Source organism: Solea solea, chromosome 17 (genome assembly GCF_958295425.1).
Source record: "Solea solea chromosome 17, fSolSol10.1, whole genome shotgun sequence".
In the NCBI taxonomy this organism is placed as follows: domain Eukaryota; kingdom Metazoa; phylum Chordata; class Actinopteri; order Pleuronectiformes; family Soleidae; genus Solea; species Solea solea.
The window spans coordinates 22535109-22555262 of record NC_081150.1 but is presented as its reverse complement, the minus strand read 5'-3'; the positions used below and the strand labels follow the sequence as shown (position 1 = coordinate 22555262).

Sequence of the window (20154 nt, the reverse complement as noted above, 5' to 3'; positions counted from 1 at the left end):
GAGTTCTCTGAGGCCTAGTTGTCAGAAAATCAACTAACCAGCATATAGTTCCCAAATCAACACTGGGTATTTCTGAAAGCCTGTGAGCAAGGACAAGAGGCTGCATACAGTTGAAGGCTGATGACAAATCAGCAAAACATAGACGTATGTGTGTTTTCCTGCCTTCCAGGTGCCTGACAATTAAATTCAATAGTGTCGCCACAGCATCCTCCACCCCTTTCCTGGGTTGGTAGGCGAATTGAAGGGGATCAATCACGGTCTGCGTCATAGCAAGCAAGCTCTTTTTTACTATACGCTCAAAACTCTTCATCACCACTGAGGTGAGGGCCACAGGACGATAATCATTTAATGTCTTAGGTGATGGTACCTTTGCCACGGGAACAATAGTGGATTCTTTCCATAATGTGGGAACTTTATTTAATGACAAGGACCACTGGAAAATGTATGTAAAGATTTCACTTAAGAATGGGGCACAGCATTTAAGTAGTCGGCCACTTATTCCATCTGGCCCATAACTTTTCCTTGGGTTAGTCTTTCCAAAATTGCTCCACACACTGATTTCATCTATCTGAATCCCACTCAGATAGATGAAATCAGTGTGTGGAGCAAAGTTTATGGTCTTTTATAATAATTTTCCATACTTTAAGCATCTACGCTCATCACAATTGCTTCAGTTTGATTTCTTTGTATATGATCCATAATATGTAGTGTCTTTGGTATACTGTCTTGTGTTTGGCGTTGGTGTATGAAACCTGTCTGATCATTATGTATCAGTGTCGGCAGGAATTCTTCTAATCGTTTGGCCATAACAGAAGTAAATCATTTATAGTCCACATTAAGAACAGAGATTGGCCTAAAAGAGCCACTTTCCACTTTATCCTTGCCTTCTTTTGGTATGGCTGAAATGATTGCCTCCTTCCAGCTGGGTGGCGTTTGCACATTTTTTAAAGCCCAATTCAGAGTAGGAAGTAAAACAGGTATTAGTTCTTTTTTAAATTCCTTGTACCACTCTGCCGTGTAGCCATCAGATCCTGGTGATTTGCTTAATTTAAGTCTACCAATTGCAACTTTTAATTCTTCTCCAGTTATATCCGCAGTCATCATTTTATTTAGATTTTCATCGAGAGTGGGTAAATCTAGGGAATTCAGGAAGCTGTCAATTTGGGCCACACTCCCACCTGGGACTTCAGAATATAAGGTTTTGTAAAACACTTCAAAAGCTTCCTGAATTTCATTTAGTTTATTTGTTTTCGCTTTTGTCCTTGGATCCCTAATTTTATGAATTGTATTTTCGGCTATCCTTTTTTTCAATTTCCATGCCAATACTTTCATAGATTTGGAGCCACTTTCGTAGTGTTTCTGTTTCAGAAACATTAAATCTTTCTCGATTTCTTGTGTGGCCAAATTATTAATTTCATTCCTGGTGTGTCTAATTTCTCTCAATGTATTCTGTGCCAAATCTAATTTCTGTTTTCCTTCTAGTACCTTTAGCTTGTTTTTGAAATCCTCTAACTTTTTATACCTATTTTTTTTCTTAAATGACGATATTGCTATAATTTTCCCTCTCAGAACACCCTTCAGAGTATCCCATAACATGGGAGGTGAAACCTCTCCAGTATCATTGAATTCTAAGAAGAGACAAATTTCTGATTTAATTTGTGCCTTAAAAGACAGATCATTCAACAGACTGGAATTCAATTTCCATGTATTATTTTTTGATCGCAGGCCAAAATCAGCGGATAAGTATACTGGTGCATGGTCACTTAGATCTATTGTCCCGATTCCACAAGTATGTATTTTATCTTTATCCTTCCCAAATGTTATGAAATAATCTATTCTTGTATAGAGAGAGTGAGGAGCAGAGTAGTAAGTGTAATCCCTTCTGTTAGGGAAAAAAATCTCGCCATATATCAATCAAGCCCACCTCCTCAAATAGTGTGTTTACTTTCTTATATAAGGACTTCCTATCCTGGGTTTTTCCACAAGATGAGTCCAACTTTGGCTGCAGATGTATATTTAGATCCCCTCCACAGATCAAGAGGCCTTCTGTTTCACTTACCATGATATTGGTTATTTTTTGGAAGAAACTAATGTCACGCCCTGGGGGTGCATAGACATTCAGTAAGGTAATTGGATTCCCATCTATCTTACCCCTTACTTAAAATAAACGTGCCCTCTTTATCACCCATTTCGAATACATTTTCAAAATGTAGCTTATTTGAAATGAGAATAGCAACTCCTCTTCTCTGCCGTGATTTGTATGAAGAAAAAAACAGATTTGTAAAGCCCCTTTTCTTTAGCTTTATATGCTCCTTGTCTGTCAAATGGGTCTCTTGTAAATAAACCACATGGGCTTGTTCTGTTCTCACTTTAGATAGGATTTTACTACGTTTAACTGGATTCAACAGCCCATTGACATTAAACGAAATGAATTTTAATTTGTTTTTTTTGAAAGATCTGCTCCCAGAACAAATAACAACACCAAACATAAGCAAGAAATAGAAAAAAGGATAAACAAAAAGAGTGATCCCAAGGCTGGGGTCTCTAAGAAAAGACCCTGGCCTGAGCTAGATAAAATATCTAGCTGTGAGGGAAAGCCTCTCCCACATGTGGGCTGAGGGCCCCCACCATGGCGCTCTAAAAAAGAAAAGAAAAGGTCTCTGTTCATTCCACAGAAAATGTGTCCTTATACAGCAACCCTCGCCTGTATATATTATCATCATGTGGTGAATATAGCACGTTCTGTTTAGCTTTCCAACTCTTCAAAAATCAGTCAAAGCTTATACTTCTTCTGGAGAGGATGGGGACTGCCTTCTGAAAGCTCGCAGTTTCTCCTTGATACCCTTCTCTCGCTCCTCACCTGTCCCTGATTATTTTTTTATAATTACATATGTGAATAGATTTTCTTGAACTCCTCCTCAGAATGAGTGGCTGTAACCTCTCAGAGAGAAGCTGTGAAGCTCTGTCCTCAGTACTCAGCTCTGTGTCCTCTCGTCTGAGACACGTGGACCTGAGTAACAACGACCTGCAGGATCCAGGAGTGAAGCTGCTGTGTGATGGACTGAAGAGTCCTCACTGTTCTCTGGAGACTCTCAGGTCAGAACTCTGACTCAGACTCTGCTTCTTTAGGTTCTTGTTGATGAAGATGTTTTTTTCTGAATCACTGAGTTCATCATATCTTCTTAACTCCAGTCTGTCAGGTTGTCTGGTCTCAGATGAAGGATGTGCTTCTCTGACCTCAGCTCTGAACTCCAACCCCTCCCATCTGAGAGAACTGGACCTGAGTAACAACGACCTGCAGGATCCAGGAGTGAAGCTGCTGTGTGATGGACTGAAGAGTCCTCACTGTTCTCTGGAGACTCTCAGGTCAGAACTCTGACTCAGACTCTTTGCTTCTTTAGGTTCTTGTTGATGAAGATGTTTTTTCTGAATCACTGAGTTCATCATATCTTCTTAACTCCAGTCTGTCAGGTTGTCTGGTCTCAGATGAAGGATGTTCTTCTCTGACCTCAGCTCTGAACTCCAACCCCTCCCATCTCAGAGAACTGGACCTGAGTAACAATGACCTGCAGGATCCAGGAGTGAAGCTGCTGTGTGATGGACTGAAGAGTCCTCACTGTTCTCTGGAGACTCTCAGGTTGGTGCTCAGCTGATTTATATGGACAATTCTACTCTGATTATTTTTTTAATTACATATGTGAATAGATTTTCTTTAACTCCGCCTCAGAATGAGTGGCTGTAAACTCTCAGAGAGAAGCTGTGAAGCTCTGTCCTCAGTACTCAGCTCTGTGTCCTCTCGTCTGAGACACGTGGACTTGAGTAACAACGACTTGCAGGATCAAGGAGTGAAGCTGCTGTGTGATGGACTGAAGAGTCCTCACTGTTCTCTGGAGACTCTCAGGTCAGAACTCTGACTCAGACTCTTTGCTTCTTTAGGTTCTTGTTGATGAAGATGTTTTTTTCTGAATCACTGAGTTCATCATATCTTCTTAACTCCAGTCTGTCAGGTTGTCTGGTCTCAGAGGAAGGATGTTCTTCTCTGACCTCAGCTCTGAACTCCAACCCCTCCCATCTGAGAGAACTGGACCTGAGCTACAATCATCCAGGAGACTCAGGAGAGAAGCTGCTGTCTGCTGGACTGAAGAGTCCTCACTGGAGACTGGACACTCTCAGGTATTCTCCTCTTCCTCCTCCTCCTTCCTCTTCATGTTCATCAGCAGTATTCAAACTTGTCAGCAGGTTCAGGTTGAAGATGTCCTGTTATTATGTTTTCCTCTGTCAGTGAGTATAACCAAACATTAGTGACACTTTTTAAACACCTCGTGAGAACGAGTGAATGTCACGTAGTTCAGCCTGAGAAACGACCAGAACCATGAACTGGACAGATCATCTGCACAGAGTAGCAGCATCATGTGAGAAGTCCTGGTACTGGGTACAGAACAGTCCTGGTCCACTTCAAACAGTCTACGGTCAAACTAAAGTAAAGATGTCTTTATTCTGTGGTGTTTGTAGTGAGTTGTGTACGAGATGTTCGTCATCTAACAGCTACAATCAAGTTGTTCTTCATTCTTCATTCAACGGTGAAAACACACAAGTTTTGGAAGCAGCAGTAACAGCGACGAGCCTCCGCAGCAGCAGCTGCATAAGTAGCCATGTGTTTCCTCTGTGACGCGCAGCTGAAAAAACCACAAAAGCACTGGAAACTAGGTATCGATTCAAGCAAGCGATCAAACAACCGTAATTCAAATACAAAGTTTATGGTTTTTAGACCCACAATACTGCAATTTGAAACACTGTAAAAAATACAAATGAAATCCCTCTATTTCATCTATTTTCTTTGTTTACTTGGTTTGTGCTGGGCCAACTTGTTGCTGGTTTACTCGTGGTGGGTTTCAAATGTATAAACAGAAGTTGTCTTCTGTGTTGTCCACGTGGTGGCGCTGTTGAGTAAATGCGTAGCCTCCTGAAACTGTGGTCTCTGGTTCTGCAGACACCGGCCGTTTCTCAATATCCATACTTGTGCGTACTTGTGCGTACTTGTGCGTACTCCGGTACTGTTCAAGTGCTGTTCCAATTCTCAAGTAAGCGAACAGCGAGGACCCGGAAGTATTCTCGCTCCGCCCATTTTTACCAGGTATGCATCGGAGGTGACTTGAGCGTACTTGGGATGGCCATGTATCCCAGAATACTGAAGTATATGAACTAAGAAGAACACATTAACACAGCTAAAGTTTAATACTTCAATGTATTGATGATTGACATTAATAAGTAAACATGAGACAAGAGGGTCTCTTGGACACATGACAAGTCAGACCATACGTTTTACAATAGGCATCCTGTATAGGACAGGAAACTTGAGGGTCTGTTTTGAATATGGTTAGTTAGGAAATATAGATGTCTCTTGTTTGACTAAATGGTGATATTGTCCAATTTAAAGATCATGGGACAGTATGGTATATCAGGACCCAACTTGTTTTTCAAGTTGTTGCATTATGGAAACAGGAGAAAGGCGGGGGTCCAAACATGTGATGCCTGCAAATAAGAATGCTAGAAAATCTATATAAGGTTAGTTTTGCTTTTCTGAGGCAGAATTGTTCGGAGATTCGGCAAGAACACATTCTCCCGAGCTGCTGCAGAGCTTGGTTCTGATGCCTGACTTGTGACTAAATAAAATCCCTTTGTTCGGTACAAGTCCTGTGTCAGTGGGGTCTTCTCCTGCATCATCAACTCATCACCTATCGTTCATAAGAAGAAGGAAGGAACGACAAAAACAATAAGCTCCGCCTCTGCGGACGCTCGGCGCTCACTGTGCCCGGCACAGAGCAGCGTGACCTCGGCCTGTCCTGATGAAATGATCCGCTGGCTCAGACGTCGCTGTCATTAGATGCTCGGTGTGATCCATAGATTTGTTGTTGACGTGTTATTTTGTTTTTAATGGAAACGTTTTGACCTGACAGTTTAATAGTTTGTATATTGTTAATGTTTTATTTATTTTAACTTTGAATGTGAGATTTATATTAAAGTCGCACGGTCATTGTAGCTGTATTTAAATATAATATGTAAATATTAGATATGTAGAGTAGTATATATTTGTACAAGTCATATATATATACATATATACTACTCTACAATGCTGTAATATATCTATTTTCCACATTGTATTATTCATGTTGTATATTTTAATAGAAATAAATTAATAAATGAAGTTAAATATTTAAAATGTAAAATAATAACAACATATATATGCATTTATTAAAAGTATTTCATATGTTCATTTATCAACACTGTAGGTGGCGCTAATGAGGCTGCAGCACTGCAGCACTACAGCAGAACTACAGCAGAACAATACATACATACTTGCATACTTGAGTATTGAGAAACAACCACATACTTGTATACTCCCGTACTTGGCAAGTATATACTCCCAGCGTACTTCTCAAGTATATACTTCCCAAGTAATCAAGTACATACTTGCTTACTTGAGTATTGAGAAACAGCCACCGTCTTCTCTTTGAAACACACCTGTCCTTGTAGTTCATCATTGTGTCCACCAGAGTGCGTTATTAAGACAACAGTTTGGACTCATGTTGGACAGAAACTCATTCAGACTGTTTCTTCCTCCAGGATGGACCATGCTGGAGAGCAGTGGTTAAAACCTGGTCTCAGGAAGTGTAAGTATGGATTTACAGGAAATAACAACATATCAGCTGATCATCAATAAACTGCAGCTGTGTCTCGTTGTCTTCATCAGATTCATGTGAACTGGAACTGGACACAAACACAATGAACAGAAAACTCAAACTGTCTGACGACAACAGGAAAGTGACCCGTGTGACAGAAGATCAGTGGTATCCTGATCATCCAGACAGATTTGAGTTCTGGTCTCAGCTGCTGTGTAGACCTGGTCTGACTGGTCGCTGTTACTGGGAGGTCGAGTGGAGAGGAACTGTTGATATATCACTGAGTTACAGAGGAATCAAGAGGAAAGGCATCGGTTTTGACTGTTTGTTTGGAGATAATGATCAGTCCTGGAGTCTGATCTGCTCTGATGTTCATGGTAACTTTGTCCATCACTGTGGGATACGAACACCCATCATGTCCTCTGTCTCTCACAGAGTATCAGTGTATGTGGACTGTCCTGCTGGGACTCTGTCCTTCTACAGCGTCTCCTCTGACTCACTGATCCACCTCCACACCTTCAGGACCACATTCACTGAACCGGTTTATCCTGGGTACCTGGTCTGTCCTGGTTCCTCAGTGTCTCTGTGTCCCCTGTAGGACATGAAGAGACAGCAGCTTCAGTGGTGGACGAGGTCAAAGCTCGTCTCAGTCATTCTTTGTTGAAACCATCAATAAATAAAGACTTAAAAAATCAACATGTCTGTCATTAACTGAGCCGCCGTCCTGCGCTGTGAGCGCCCCCTGCTGCTGAGAAACAGCCTGAAACACACAGGTTCACACACACTGAGATAAAAAGAACAAAAAGTGAATGTTTGAAAGAAGAAAGAAGAAAAAGATACAGAAAGTTAAATCAATTAAAAATGAATACATGCTTTATATAAAATAAAAAGAAAGAAGTCAAAATAATATAAAATAAAATTCAAGGTTTTCAATCCAATAGAAAACAAAGTAAATAAAGATGTTAAGAGTTTGACTCTTTGTCTGAAGAACATCATCTTCTCACTGACGAGCCTTTCTGTCCCAGCATGCACTACTTCTCCTCCTCCTCTTCATGCTGCCTGACAACAGCGCCCCCTGCTGCGTGTGAGCAGAACAACACTCAGAGTTACGCACACACACACACACACACACACACACACACACACGGAAAATGAAACACACATGAGCAGATTATGCCATGAATGAGGAAGTGTGGTTTCTGCTGTGATGCAGATGAAACTGAGTGTGCGTGACCTCAGGATGACCTCTGTCCTCCTGCTGCTCTGTGAACGACAGCGAAGAACGTGTCCACAGTGACAGGAAACTCATGACACTCAGAGGGTTTTTGCACTTTCCAAACATCATCAGTGTCTGTGGTTTCTGTTTCTGTGGCTTAATGAAGAATGACATTTTCAACATCAATAAAAACCACATCATATCACTTTAATCTACTTTGTTGTGTTGATGACGAGGTACTGACACCTAATACAATCTATGTCAGATTAAGTCTACGCTCTTTTAGGTCATAGATTAACAGCTCCATCCACTCACTCTCCCACACCAAAGCCCATAGAGAAAACCACTGATTTTAGCTGCGAGGACACAGGAGCTGCTGGTCCTCTGCTGCCTCGTGTGGTCACTTTGTGTCACTGACGTCAATCTGAACAAAGGATTTCAAACACTGAAGTGACAAAATAAGACATTTATTAATAAGACAACTTAGTGATGGAGGCAGCAGTGTGTGTGTGTGTGTGTGTGTGCGTGTGCGTGTGTGTGTGTGTGTGCGTGTGTGGATGGGTGTGTGTGTGTGGGTGTGTGTGTGTGGGAGAGTGAGAGTGTGTGTGAGTGTGTGTGTGTGTGTTTGTGTGTGTCGGAGTGTGAGTGTGTGTGTGTGTGTGTGGGAGAGTGTGTGTGTGTGTGCACTTGTATTTGTGACAAATCAGGACATTTTAATGATAACACACCAACAATATCAGTACGTTGAGAAATATGAGGACATTTTAGAGGTCCTCATTTCTCTGACCATTATATGGTGTTCTGGACCCTCCAAACATGCTCCCAGACTAAAAATCTCCAAAGTCCTAAAATGTCACAATATTCAAGAATCGTGTGAGTGTGTTAAAAATTTTGATTACGCCAACTAGTGGCCAGTGTTGATACTTGAACACACTTTTAACACACTTGTCCTCATATGTCACTTGTAGACACACTCACACACTCTCCAACATTTGAACAAGCTTTATACATTCATTCATCTTCTACCACTTAAAATTGCACATTTTCTATAAAATCAGAGTCAAATAAATATATTCTCAATTGTTATAGTTGATCTAATTGTCTTATGTTTTATAAGAATGCAATATTTATTTCCTTTTCTTTGTGGCACAAAATCAAGATATGTGCATCTTTTTTCCAGGCCACCTGAGGTATCAGAACATGTATGCTACAGTAATTATTACATGAATGTATTTTTATCTGACCATAAAAACAAAAAAGAAATTGGAATATATACATGTTTGTGTGTGTATATGTATATATATATACATACATATATTTATATGTATATATACAATGTTCATATATATACATATATATTTAATCCACTTAATTCACTCATGTATTAAAGACATTTTAGATGAATGCTGCCACACACTGCATGTTTGGTTACTCAGCAGTCAATAACACAGCCACTGATTGGTTAGCAAATCAGCAAGGCAGCCTGTGATTGGCCAATAGACTGAGCGGAGGCTCACAAAGACGGCTGAGTTGCTAAAGTTGCTAAATAATCCACAGTGTAGGATCTATCATTATGAATGTATTTTATAAAGTCTGCCATGGTACAGAACGGTTCATGGCTTGATTTTAAAGCTTCTGAAACGTAGACCGCACTGGCACTCTTGACGATCGTCCCATCCAGGAACTTCAGTACTGTGGAGATATCCATCTTGGCATATACAAGATTTAAGTTTTAACAATCCCCATGTGAGCTTAACTTAGCTAATTGGCTAACAGTTAAGGTGATGGACACACTGTAAAACTAACCAAACAAACGTTTTTCTTCATTTTAATCTACAGAGACAGTTGTCTAAAATGTTGTCAACAGTTTGTTGTTACCCTACAATAGAAGATGCTGGTAGTTATTGACATGAGTCATACATGTGTTCAGTCGTCAGGTCCTCATATTGTTTAGCTGTGAAAGACTTGAGTGTGTGTTTGGTTTGACGTCCTCATATTGTTTAGCTGTGAGAGACTTGAGTGTGTGTTTGGTTTGACGTCCTCATATTGTTTAGCTGTGAGAGACTTGAGTGTGTGTTTGGTTTGACGTCCTCATATTGTTTAGCTGTGAGAGACTTGAGTGTGTGTTTGGTTTGACGTCCTCATATTGTTTAGCTGTGAGAGACTTGAGTGTGTGTTTGGTTTCACGTCCTCATATTGTTTAGCTGTGAAAGACTTGAGTGTGTGTTTGGTTTGACCTCCTCATATTGTTTAGCTGTGAAAGACTTGAGTGTGCGTTTGGTTTCTTTGGTTTGACGTCCTCACATTGTTTAGCTGTGAAAGACTTGAGTGTGCGTTTGGTTTGACGTCCTCACATTGTTTAGCTGTGAAAGACTTGAGTGTGTCTTTGGTTTGACGTCCTCACATTGTTTAGATGTGAAAGACTTGAGTGTGCGTTTGGTTTGACGTCCTCATATTGTTTAGCTGTGAAAGACTTGAGTGTGTGTTTGGTTTGACGTCCTCATATTGTTTAGCTGTGAAAGACTTGAGTGTGTGTTTGGTTTGACGTCCTCATATTGTTTAGCTGTGAAAGACTTGAGTGTGTGTTTGGTTTCACGTCCTCATATTGTTTAACTGTGAAAGACTTGAGTGTGTGTTTGGTTTGACGTCCTCTTATTGTTTAGCTGTGAAAGACTTGAGTGTGTGTTTGGTTTGACGTCCTCATATTGTTTAGCTTTGAAAGACTTGAGTGTGTGTTTGGTTTGACGTCCTCATATTGTTTAACTGTGAAAGACTTGAGTGTGTGTTTGGTTTGACGTCCTCATATGGTCTGACGCACTGACTGTAGAGTGTGTGTGTGTTACAGTGTCTCCATATTGTTGGGAAGTATATCATTTACAATGATAACAGTTTCCATAGAGTCTGGAAGAATACGTCTAGATCCTCATGAAACAAGTGTTCTTATGTTTTATAATAAGTTCTGCTCTACTGTATGTTATAGTACACAATATATCTGACTGTGTACTGTTGTGTTTTGTTGCAGACATCAAGTGTTGAGATTGTGACTAATTCAGCAGACCCTGAAGTCAGTGAGAGATCCACTGCATCCTATGAACAGGTGATTACACATGTATTTTTTTCTATTTGGAAGATAATAGATATCTCAGTTTGGTCCATTGCACCATTAAGTACTGTATTAAAACGATAATTACTGTATCAGTTGATGAAAAAATGTCCACAGCATTAATAATCTCATAAACTTTACATCTGATTCTTAATTGGGACAGCTGAGAGGAAGCCTCTGTCTGCAAAATCTGAAGCGACACCATTCTTATTGTGAGAAACGTTATGATGAAGCCAAAATAAAGATCTTTGAGAGAGAGAGAGGCTTAGGACTTTGTGTCTGGCAAGCAGAATTAATAATTCTGTGAGTAAATAATTTAGCTGAAAATATTTTATTTACAAAAGTAGCTCATTCAAAAGTAGTTATTGTGTTACACTATTTCTTGGTCTCTTTCATATCATACATTGCAAACTGAAAACTGTTGTGCAAGTAGGGATTACTGTCCTATTCAATGAATTTTGATAACTGTATATTGTTAATAATGGTTTTCAAGGTTGAACATCCCTCAGTCCATGATGACAGACTTCATGTTGTAGACTCCTCAAGCTGTAGTGACCAGGTAATTAATCTGACATATAAATTACCTATTAAAACAAAAATTACATTGAAAATATTTATTATAATTGTTTGTTTTTAATGGCTCATCAAAAGCCATGTTATGCACACTGTAATGGTTTCAGAATGATACCCTTGCTATTAATATTTTTTTAAGATAATTTTGTTCTCCAATTTTCACTTAGATATCGGATCATGATTCCTCAGATCATTCGGATTATGAAGATATCGACTATGTTCCAGACTCATCTGGCAGTTCTTCAGACACAAGTCTTTGCAGTAGGGAACTAAGAATCTCAGAAAATCCTCTGGAAAAGGTCTTCAAGGACACATTTATGGGTATAGCTTCAACACACATTGGAGAGATTGCAGGTTCAGAAAAGCCTAGAAGTTTTAGTTCATCACCAATAAGCAACAGTCATAGTTCTTCAGTAAGAAGGTGCAGTGCCGATTCATCTGAGAAGATTCCAAACAATGACAGCGCAAAAAAGCAAGTACAACAAGAAGCAATATTGTTTGTATTGTAAAAAGCCCATTTCTAAATTGGCAAGACACCTTGAATCTGTTCACAGTAATCAGCCTGATGTTGCAAAGGCTCTCAGTTTTGATAAGAAATCTCGCAGAAGAAGAGAGTTGTTTAGGTGTCTTAAGAAGAGAGGAAACTTTGACCATAATGCCACTGTGGCAATTGATGGTGCTGGAGAATGGGTTCCTTGTCAAAGACCTTCATCAGTGAAACAATCTGATCCGTTCAGTCATTGCAAATATTGTCAAGGACTTTATGCAAGAGATTTCCTTTGGAGACACGTAAGAAGGTGCCCTCAGAGGTCAGTTGAAGACTTTCCCACTGGGCAGAAGAGGATCTGACTTGACTTACCAAAACCTCATGAAATTCATGAAGCTGTTTGGAAGATTGCCTGTGAAATGAACCAGGATGAGATTTCCTTGGTAGTAAGGCGTGAAAGAGAAATTCTTTGCCTTGACGAGTCATTGTACAATGCAAGGAAACCACATGAGAGAAGGAATGACTATACAAGCCAAAGGATGAGAGAGATTTATGCAACATGGCGGCGCAAGGACATGCAGCGGCTCCTCTCTCTCCCGTCAGATCGGTGTTTTTATGTTTTTTGTGTTGTGCACCTACGTGCATATGTTCGTCACTGTTACGTCCAGCTAACCCAAGGCGCACATACTCCCGTGAGTTTCTGCTCGCCATCAGCAGAACCACATTCACGGACATAAATCCAGCAGACGCGGAAGAGCTACCCGGCTGCGGTCTGCTGCAGAGGCCTGCTCAGCCACCGACCCCCACTACTGCAACCAGCCCACAGTGGAAGCGCCACAAGCGGTGTATGAGGAAGCAGAAGAGGGGAAAGCGCGGAGGTACATCAACGATGCATGGTGCCTGCACCTAACGTAATAACTTATTACATTATTGGCTGGTTATTACGTTATTGGCCTTGCATTAAAAAAAATCATTTGATAATGTAATAACTGAGCCAATAATGTAATAACTGAGGTATCACTATATTTTACTTTCAATTTCTGGAGAGAAAGTGTCACAATTAGCCTTAATATTGCGTCTTGCAACAGATGCTTAAATATCTGACCTTGTAGATACCCCTCCACCCTCAAACCCCCCTCCACAGGAGGCCTAAAGGAGCAATTAAGAGTCCATTTGGATTTATATGTCACTCTTAGAGTTTCCAACTCTGTGACCATACAGACGGGGTAGTGCGCTGCAGTTTTCAGTATGGTATTGCAATTCACCGCCAGAACACTAGGGGCTGCGGGAATGAGTCGTTAACTGACTAATGACAGCACCGCGGTCTCCATTGGTCTCAGTTGCCTCGACTGATGATAACATTTTTTGGAGGCACACGTCGGGCTACAGAGAGCACTTTGCCAGTATCATAAACAAAGATTATTGGTGTGCATGTGAATGTTCTCAGTGTTGGTATCAAATAAGATATGCTGTGATCAGAAGTCATCCATACCAGGATTTGCACGGCTCCCACTCCACCAGTTGCAATTTTTGTCCCTAAAAAAAAAAAGAGAGAATTTTTCAGTTAAAATCTTTGGCTATACCTCCGTCTTGAATACTCTTTCAGGATTATTACACAAATTACATAAAGACTATCAGAACTTAATGACTGTAGATTCTCTAACATGAGATTTCTAGAAAACGTCAGCAGGTGAATGACTCTGTGTGGGATTATTGAACCTTTAAAACTTTGCATTAGGCAACCCTCTTCACAGGGTAGAACTCTTTGCTCCCTGATACTGTATGTGGGCATTCTGAAAGGGAAAATATGTAGTTATTCTGGTACAGAGCTTGCATGCATCATTGGTAAATGACTGTAATCAATGGACTATAGAGATGGATGAGAGGATAAATATATGGGCAGTCATCAGTGCTCAAATGAATCAAAATCAATTCAAATGACTGTTTCATAGAAGAGTAGAGCACTTCACAGCAGAGACTAGGGTTTTTTTGTCTTTGAAAACCAAGATCACACCTAAATCATGTGTCAGTAGACGTGTCTGTTTACAAAGAATGGACACACTTACTGTATGAATTAAGGGTAATGTGTAGCAATGAGACCAGTGGGGAAAATAAAAGATCACAGTCTCATTCACTGTCAGCTTATGCTCTTACTTAAGAACATCTAAACTGAGACTGAGTGATGACCAAGACTGGACAATGCAAATCCCACACTACAGGACATATTTAAAATGAAAGGTGGAGCATTCAAACTGTAAGCACATTCATTTAGAGTGGCAACAATTTATCAACTATTGATCAACTACTACATTAATCAAGTGTTCATTTATTTCATTAGGATTTTATCCTCTCGGGTCGGTGTGAATACGTTTTACTCCTCTATGACTGTGTGCTGACTGGACTCTCTAAAAGTATTATGGACAAAAATATCTGATTACTTCATTGTGGTATACTTCAATTATATATATATATATATATTTTTTTTAAAACCATATTCAGACAATTATGGATTGACATTACAACACACCTTTCCTTTTCCGTTTCAGCACTGCACTGGGAGCAGGACAGCCTTCTTTCACAATGTCATCTATTACTGGAAAAGATATAAAATATGTGATCATGATTAAATACTGTGCTGACTATTACATCAATGTGAATAACATAAACAATAAAATCTATCAGTTTAGAATCCATCTCTATCGTCCACAAGACTAAAATGTAGGGCTAGATTAAGAGGCACTGGAGTTGAGGAGGTTAATGAGTATAGGTGAGCTGGAGTACGAAAAAAAATACTAACTAAAATGGATGCAAGATGTGTTGCTGTTCTCGCTGTCGGGATGCTTTACCGGCAGGCCGAAGAGGAGGCTGCTGACCTGAGGAGGAGGATCAGGGAAAGAAGAGCCAGATTGCAGAGGAGGGAGAGGAGGCTTGCCCTTCTAGCATATCTTGTGAACAAGGTAAGAACTACTCATCACTTTAACTAATAATCACATCTATTGCCTCAAACAGCATATATATACAGCCATATGAAAAACTTTGGGAATCCCTCTCAGGCTTCTTCAGAACTGAAGAAACCTCTTACTGAACCATTGCAAGCAATATATATATATATATATACATACATACATGTATATATGTGTACATATTATATTACAACCACTCTAAATATGTTTTGTTTCTCCACAGAAGAAACAACCAATGCAGAGATATGCACAGATGAATATAAATGTGCCAATCATCAGCATGTTTATGTCTGGTGCAGACACAAAGCCGGCCCTGAGACTATCCAGGGACAGCTTGGATATATTTTTTCAAATGCTGCCCCATAACAAGTCCCATGGCTGGAGTCACGAGGTTGAGGTGCTGGTGACTGTATACTGGCTTGCTTGTGGAGCTTCCTACAGGGTGACAGCGGATATTTTCGATATGCCTCTGTCAACCATTTGCAGGATCGTCCACAAGACTGTAGACAACATGATGACGATCATTCACCAGGTCATCCATTTCCCCAAACATGAGGAACTGGAGGTGGTGGGGTCTGGCTTTGCCCGTCTGGCTGATCATGAGGCATTTGGTCGGGCTGTTGGAGCCATTGATGGGTGCCACATCCGTGTTCTTCCCCCTAAAGACCCACAGAAGAGGTGTTACATGAACAGAAAACTCTTCCCATCAGTTATTTTGCAAGGTGTCTGTGATGCTGGGGTCAAGTTCCTAGATGTCTACATAGGGAATCCAGGATTGGTCCATGACTCGATGGTTCTCCGCAGATCCCCCATGTTCCGACAGGCCCTGTATCCACCAGCTGGATACTTTCTGCTGGGAGATGGAGGGTACCCGTGTCTGCAGCATCCGGTGGCCATCATGACACCGTACCGCCAGCCCGTAGCCAGTAAGATTAGTCATGGAACACACAAATAACACAAAAGAGAATGTCGGTTAATACTTTGGTGACTTAGAAATGTAGTTCATTGTGGGTTTTTTTGTGTGAATATTTATTCGTTTTTTTCTGTTTTAACAGCCAGAGTGGAATCCAGATTTAATCACCACCATGCCAAGGCCCGCATTATAATCGAACGCACCTTTGGGATGCTCAAGACCCGCTGGCGCATTATCTTTCTGCGAGCTCTTGAAGTCCGACCTCTCTTCACACCGAAAGTGATCGGTGCCTGCTGCATCCTCCATAACATCTGCATGGGTGTAGGAGACATCGTAGAGGAGGAGGACGATGATGGCAGTGAGGACGGGGGCAACAGTGAGGATGAAGCCCCTGGTGAGGACCTGTCAGGAAATGGCACCAGGGAAAGGATTGCCGCACAGGTTTCCTCACCCACTGAGTTGCCACATTTCTTACATGAACATGATTATAATTGAATAAAACAAAACATATAAATGGTATCTGCTGTCTTTTATCATGTTTTTCCATTACCTGTGTGTGTGTGTATAAATATATATATATATATATATATATATATAAAAGCTAATGTTGCAGTGAACAATATGTTTACATATATTATGTTTTGCTCCAACTCTGTTGTATCTGTTCTAATATTACACTTAATAGAAATAATGGAGTGCACTGAATTATTTTCATACAATTTATTTTACAATTTTTCTACCAGTTTCTCAAATAGAGAGAGGAAGCAGTCAGCTCTGGCTGCTGCTGCTCTCTCTGCTTCCCCCTGTCTTGCCAGTGCCTCTCGCTCCCTCTCTGCCCGGTCCTTCAGGAGGTCCAGAATGTCCTCGCCATCTCTGGACCTTTTTCGGGATGGCTGACTGGCTGTAGCTTCCTCCACAGGGGGAGCAGATGCTGATGTGCTGACCACACCACTGGTCGTGCCTGTTTCAGGTGGTGTGGTCAGCACACCACCCGTGGTGGCTGTGGTGTTTGCTGCAACAACCAGGGGTGGAGTAATTGAATGCTGCCCCTGGAGTGCAGCATCCATGGCACTGTCACACGGTCACACTACCAGCCTCCACCCCTCTACCAGTGGGAGGATGTCTGAGCTCCTGAAAAATCTGTAACTATTAAATAGTAAAACCAGAACGCAACGACCAGTGCTTGTCTCTGATGAATTATTATAAATACAGACTGTAAAAATAAGAAGTATCCTTTGAGAGAAAAACAAGTAAAACAGATTACCTTGTATCTGTCCTTCAGATTGTTCCACTTCTTCTTTGCCTGCTTCGCGGTGATGTGCAGGCCAGAAGTGGCAACAAAGACACTGGGCAAAATAAGCACACAGAGTGATGCACTGTTACTTTCATGAAGATATATAGGTTGAATGGCGAAATGTTTGTCAATCACTTTCACAGACAGATAACATGACCACTGATCATTACTCACTCCCATCCAGTCTGGGACGCATTTCGCCTCCCTGTGAACAGGCTCTCATTGGCCACCCGCCACTCGATGTGAGCCTGGGTTTCTTCATTTGTCCCTAAAGTAAAATACACAGAATCATGTTGACAATAAGTTCATTACAACAGTGTAAAGTATTATACATGTATATACTATATATATATATATATATATATATATATGTATATATATATTTATATATATGTAACATATACATGTATGTAGGATATAATAGTATGTGCAAAAATAACAGCAGTGGTAGTATTAGTAATACAACAAATGCTTATATTTAGAATAATCATTAAAAGGAGTACATTCATTAATATCAAACTGAATTTACATGTAAATATATCCAAACGTTCAGCTCATATCAATAACTTTATTTTAGAAGGAGAATAATGCTTCAACAACAAATCTCTTGATCACACCAGCGTTTGAGAAAGCGGATAATTCATCATTTCAGGCCGAGGTAACGCTGCTCCGTGCCGGGCACTGTGAGCACTGAGCGTCCGAACAGTGGAGCTGTTCACCTCCGAAAACATCGCTGACAAACTATAAATACTTGGTATTTTTAATACACAAACCACATTTTTGAATTCTAAATGACTACTTTCTCGCCAGTAATGATCTTAAAACTACGTTCCGCGGTACAAGAACGGTTTTATTTAAGCTTTTTTACTTACAATTGTGCGTTCTGCGTTCCATCGTGAATCGCCGAAATGTATTCTGGGATACATGGCCATCGCAAGTACGCTTAAGTCACCTCCGATGCATACTTGGTAAAGATGGGCGGAGCGAGAACACTTCCGGGTTTGAGAACCGTCCTCGCTGTTCGCTTACTTGAGAATTGGAACAGTACTTGGACTGAGGCTGATGACGTTTTCACGTTTCAAGGCATGCACGTTTGCCCGGCACAGAGCAGCGTGACCTCGGCCTGTCCTGATGAAATGATCCGCTGGCTCAGACGTCGCTGTCATTAGATGCTCGGTGTGATCCATAGATTTGTTGTTGACGTGTTATTTTGTTTTTAATGGAAACGTTTTGACCTGAAAGTTTGAAGGTTTGTATATTGTTAATGTTTTATTTATTTTAACTTTGAATTTTAGATTTATATTAAAGTCGAGATTTATATTTAAATATAATATGTAAATATTAGATATGTATAGTATAGTATGTAGAGTAGTATATATTTGTACACGTACATATATGTCATACATACATATATATATATATATATATACTACTCTACAATGCTGTAATATATCTATTTTCCACATTGTATTATTTGTATTGTATATTTTAATAGAAATAAAATGAAGTTAAATATTTAAAATGTAAAAATAATAACAACATATATATAAATTTATTAAAAGTATTTCATATGTTAATTTATCAACACTGTAGGTGGCGGTAATGAGGCTGCAGCACTTGGCGCCAGCCACCATTCAAACAGCAGAACAATACATACATACTTGCATACTTGAGTATCGAGAAACAACCACATACTTGTGTACTCCCGTACTTGGCAAGTATGTACTCCCAGCGTACTTCTCAAGTATATACTTCCCAAGTACGCAAGTACATACTTGCTTACTTGAGTATTGAGAAACGGCCTCTGTTTCCCTGTTTCAGTGCCAGTGTGTTTTCGTCCATGCCTGATCACTAGAGCTCCTCGTTACAGCCACAGATGCCACAAGTTTTTGATCCTCTTTGTGAGCGACGCTTTCTTTTGTAAGTTTTCTTATCATAGCCTGTTAGCTGATACCTTAGTTAAGATTTATAGCCCCTTTTGTTTTCCTCCTTGGGAGAGATTTCTGTTTGTTCATTTTCACAGCCTTTTAGGAACTCCAATCACTAGGATTGTGACTTACCTTTTATAACGCGACGGCGCTCTACGACATCTTCCTGAAGGGGCTGGCGAAACCGATCCAGGAGCAGCTGGTGCCGCTGGACCTGCCGACAAGCCTGGACGCCCTAATTGCTCTGGCCATCCGGACCGACAACAGACTCCACAAGCTCAGGCAGCGCGACGACCGACCACCACGCTCCGCAACGCCGACTGGGCTGGCGCCCCACCGATCACCTCCCGAGCAGCCTCGATACCCCAGGGAGGGAGTGGGAGAGCCCATGGAGCTGGGGCGTTTTTTCTTGTCCCAAATTTTTTTTCAAATTATTAAACACTGCCCTCAATATCAAGTTAGAACATTCTGCCCACTGATATCCATCTCTGGGGTACCTCGTGCTCCATCTAGTCTCACTGAGAAAAACTCTGATGTTGTTGCTTTTGCCTCGCTCATAGCCCGCAGACGTATTCTATTACATTGGAAAAGCGTGAACGCTCCCACTACTACTTCTTGGTTAAGTGATTTAATGTCTTTTTTTTTCATTGGAAAAAGTTAAATATTCCCTTAGAGGCTCAGCTGCCAATTTTTATGAAAGATGGGAATCTCTCATCACATATGTAAACACCCTCTCCTCTCTGGACCCCAACTGAATCAATCTGATTTTTTTTTTTACCATGTAACATTTTTTAGGGAGCACACTATTATACTATTGTTTTTACTATTATTATTGTGGATTTTCTCTTTCGCCTCCCTCTGTGTTTTGTTCTATTTTGTTTATTTGTTCTTTATATTTATGTATCTGCTTCTTTTTATTAGGGACCGAGCACTCACACAGTGTGCGAGGACCTATTGTAATTCTAGCAACATGGACCAAGCACTAACAAAGCAGTGT

At 40.5% G+C, this 20154-nt stretch overlaps 2 protein-coding genes across 2 annotated transcripts in view; both read left to right on the top strand.

The window, feature by feature from the left end:
- The window catches only part of LOC131443506 (NLR family CARD domain-containing protein 3-like), a 158394-nt gene extending 151018 nt beyond the window's left edge, over positions 1 to 7376 (top strand). Inside the window, exons 8-13 of the mRNA XM_058613192.1 lie at positions 2923 to 3096; positions 3464 to 3637; positions 3728 to 3901; positions 4000 to 4173; positions 6625 to 6671; positions 6752 to 7376. Coding sequence (XP_058469175.1) covers positions 2923 to 3096; positions 3464 to 3637; positions 3728 to 3901; positions 4000 to 4173; positions 6625 to 6671; positions 6752 to 7278 — 1270 coding nt within the window. The 3' untranslated portion in view covers positions 7279 to 7376. The remainder of the gene's footprint in view (positions 1 to 2922; positions 3097 to 3463; positions 3638 to 3727; positions 3902 to 3999; positions 4174 to 6624; positions 6672 to 6751) is intronic.
- A 7428-nt stretch (positions 7377 to 14804) lies between these two features.
- LOC131443306 (uncharacterized) lies at positions 14805 to 17081 on the top strand. The gene is made up of 4 exons (XM_058612827.1): positions 14805 to 15016; positions 15246 to 15948; positions 16078 to 16329; positions 16906 to 17081. The coding sequence occupies exons 1-4, from the start codon at positions 14861 to 14863 to the stop codon at positions 17079 to 17081; spliced, it is 1287 nt and encodes a 428-aa protein (XP_058468810.1). The 5' UTR covers positions 14805 to 14860.
- Positions 17082 to 20154: the final 3073 nt, after the last annotated feature.

Excerpts from the sequence above, each read along its gene's own strand:
- LOC131443306 (XM_058612827.1), top strand. The coding sequence starts at position 14,861 with ATGGATGCAAGATGTGTTGCTGTTCTCGCTGTCGGGATGCTTTACCGG. Across the intron at positions 15,017-15,245 it reads TAGCATATCTTGTGAACAAG|AAGAAACAACCAATGCAGAG; the intron begins GTAAGAACTACT and ends GTTTCTCCACAG. Across the intron at positions 15,949-16,077 it reads GTACCGCCAGCCCGTAGCCA|CCAGAGTGGAATCCAGATTT; the intron begins GTAAGATTAGTC and ends CTGTTTTAACAG.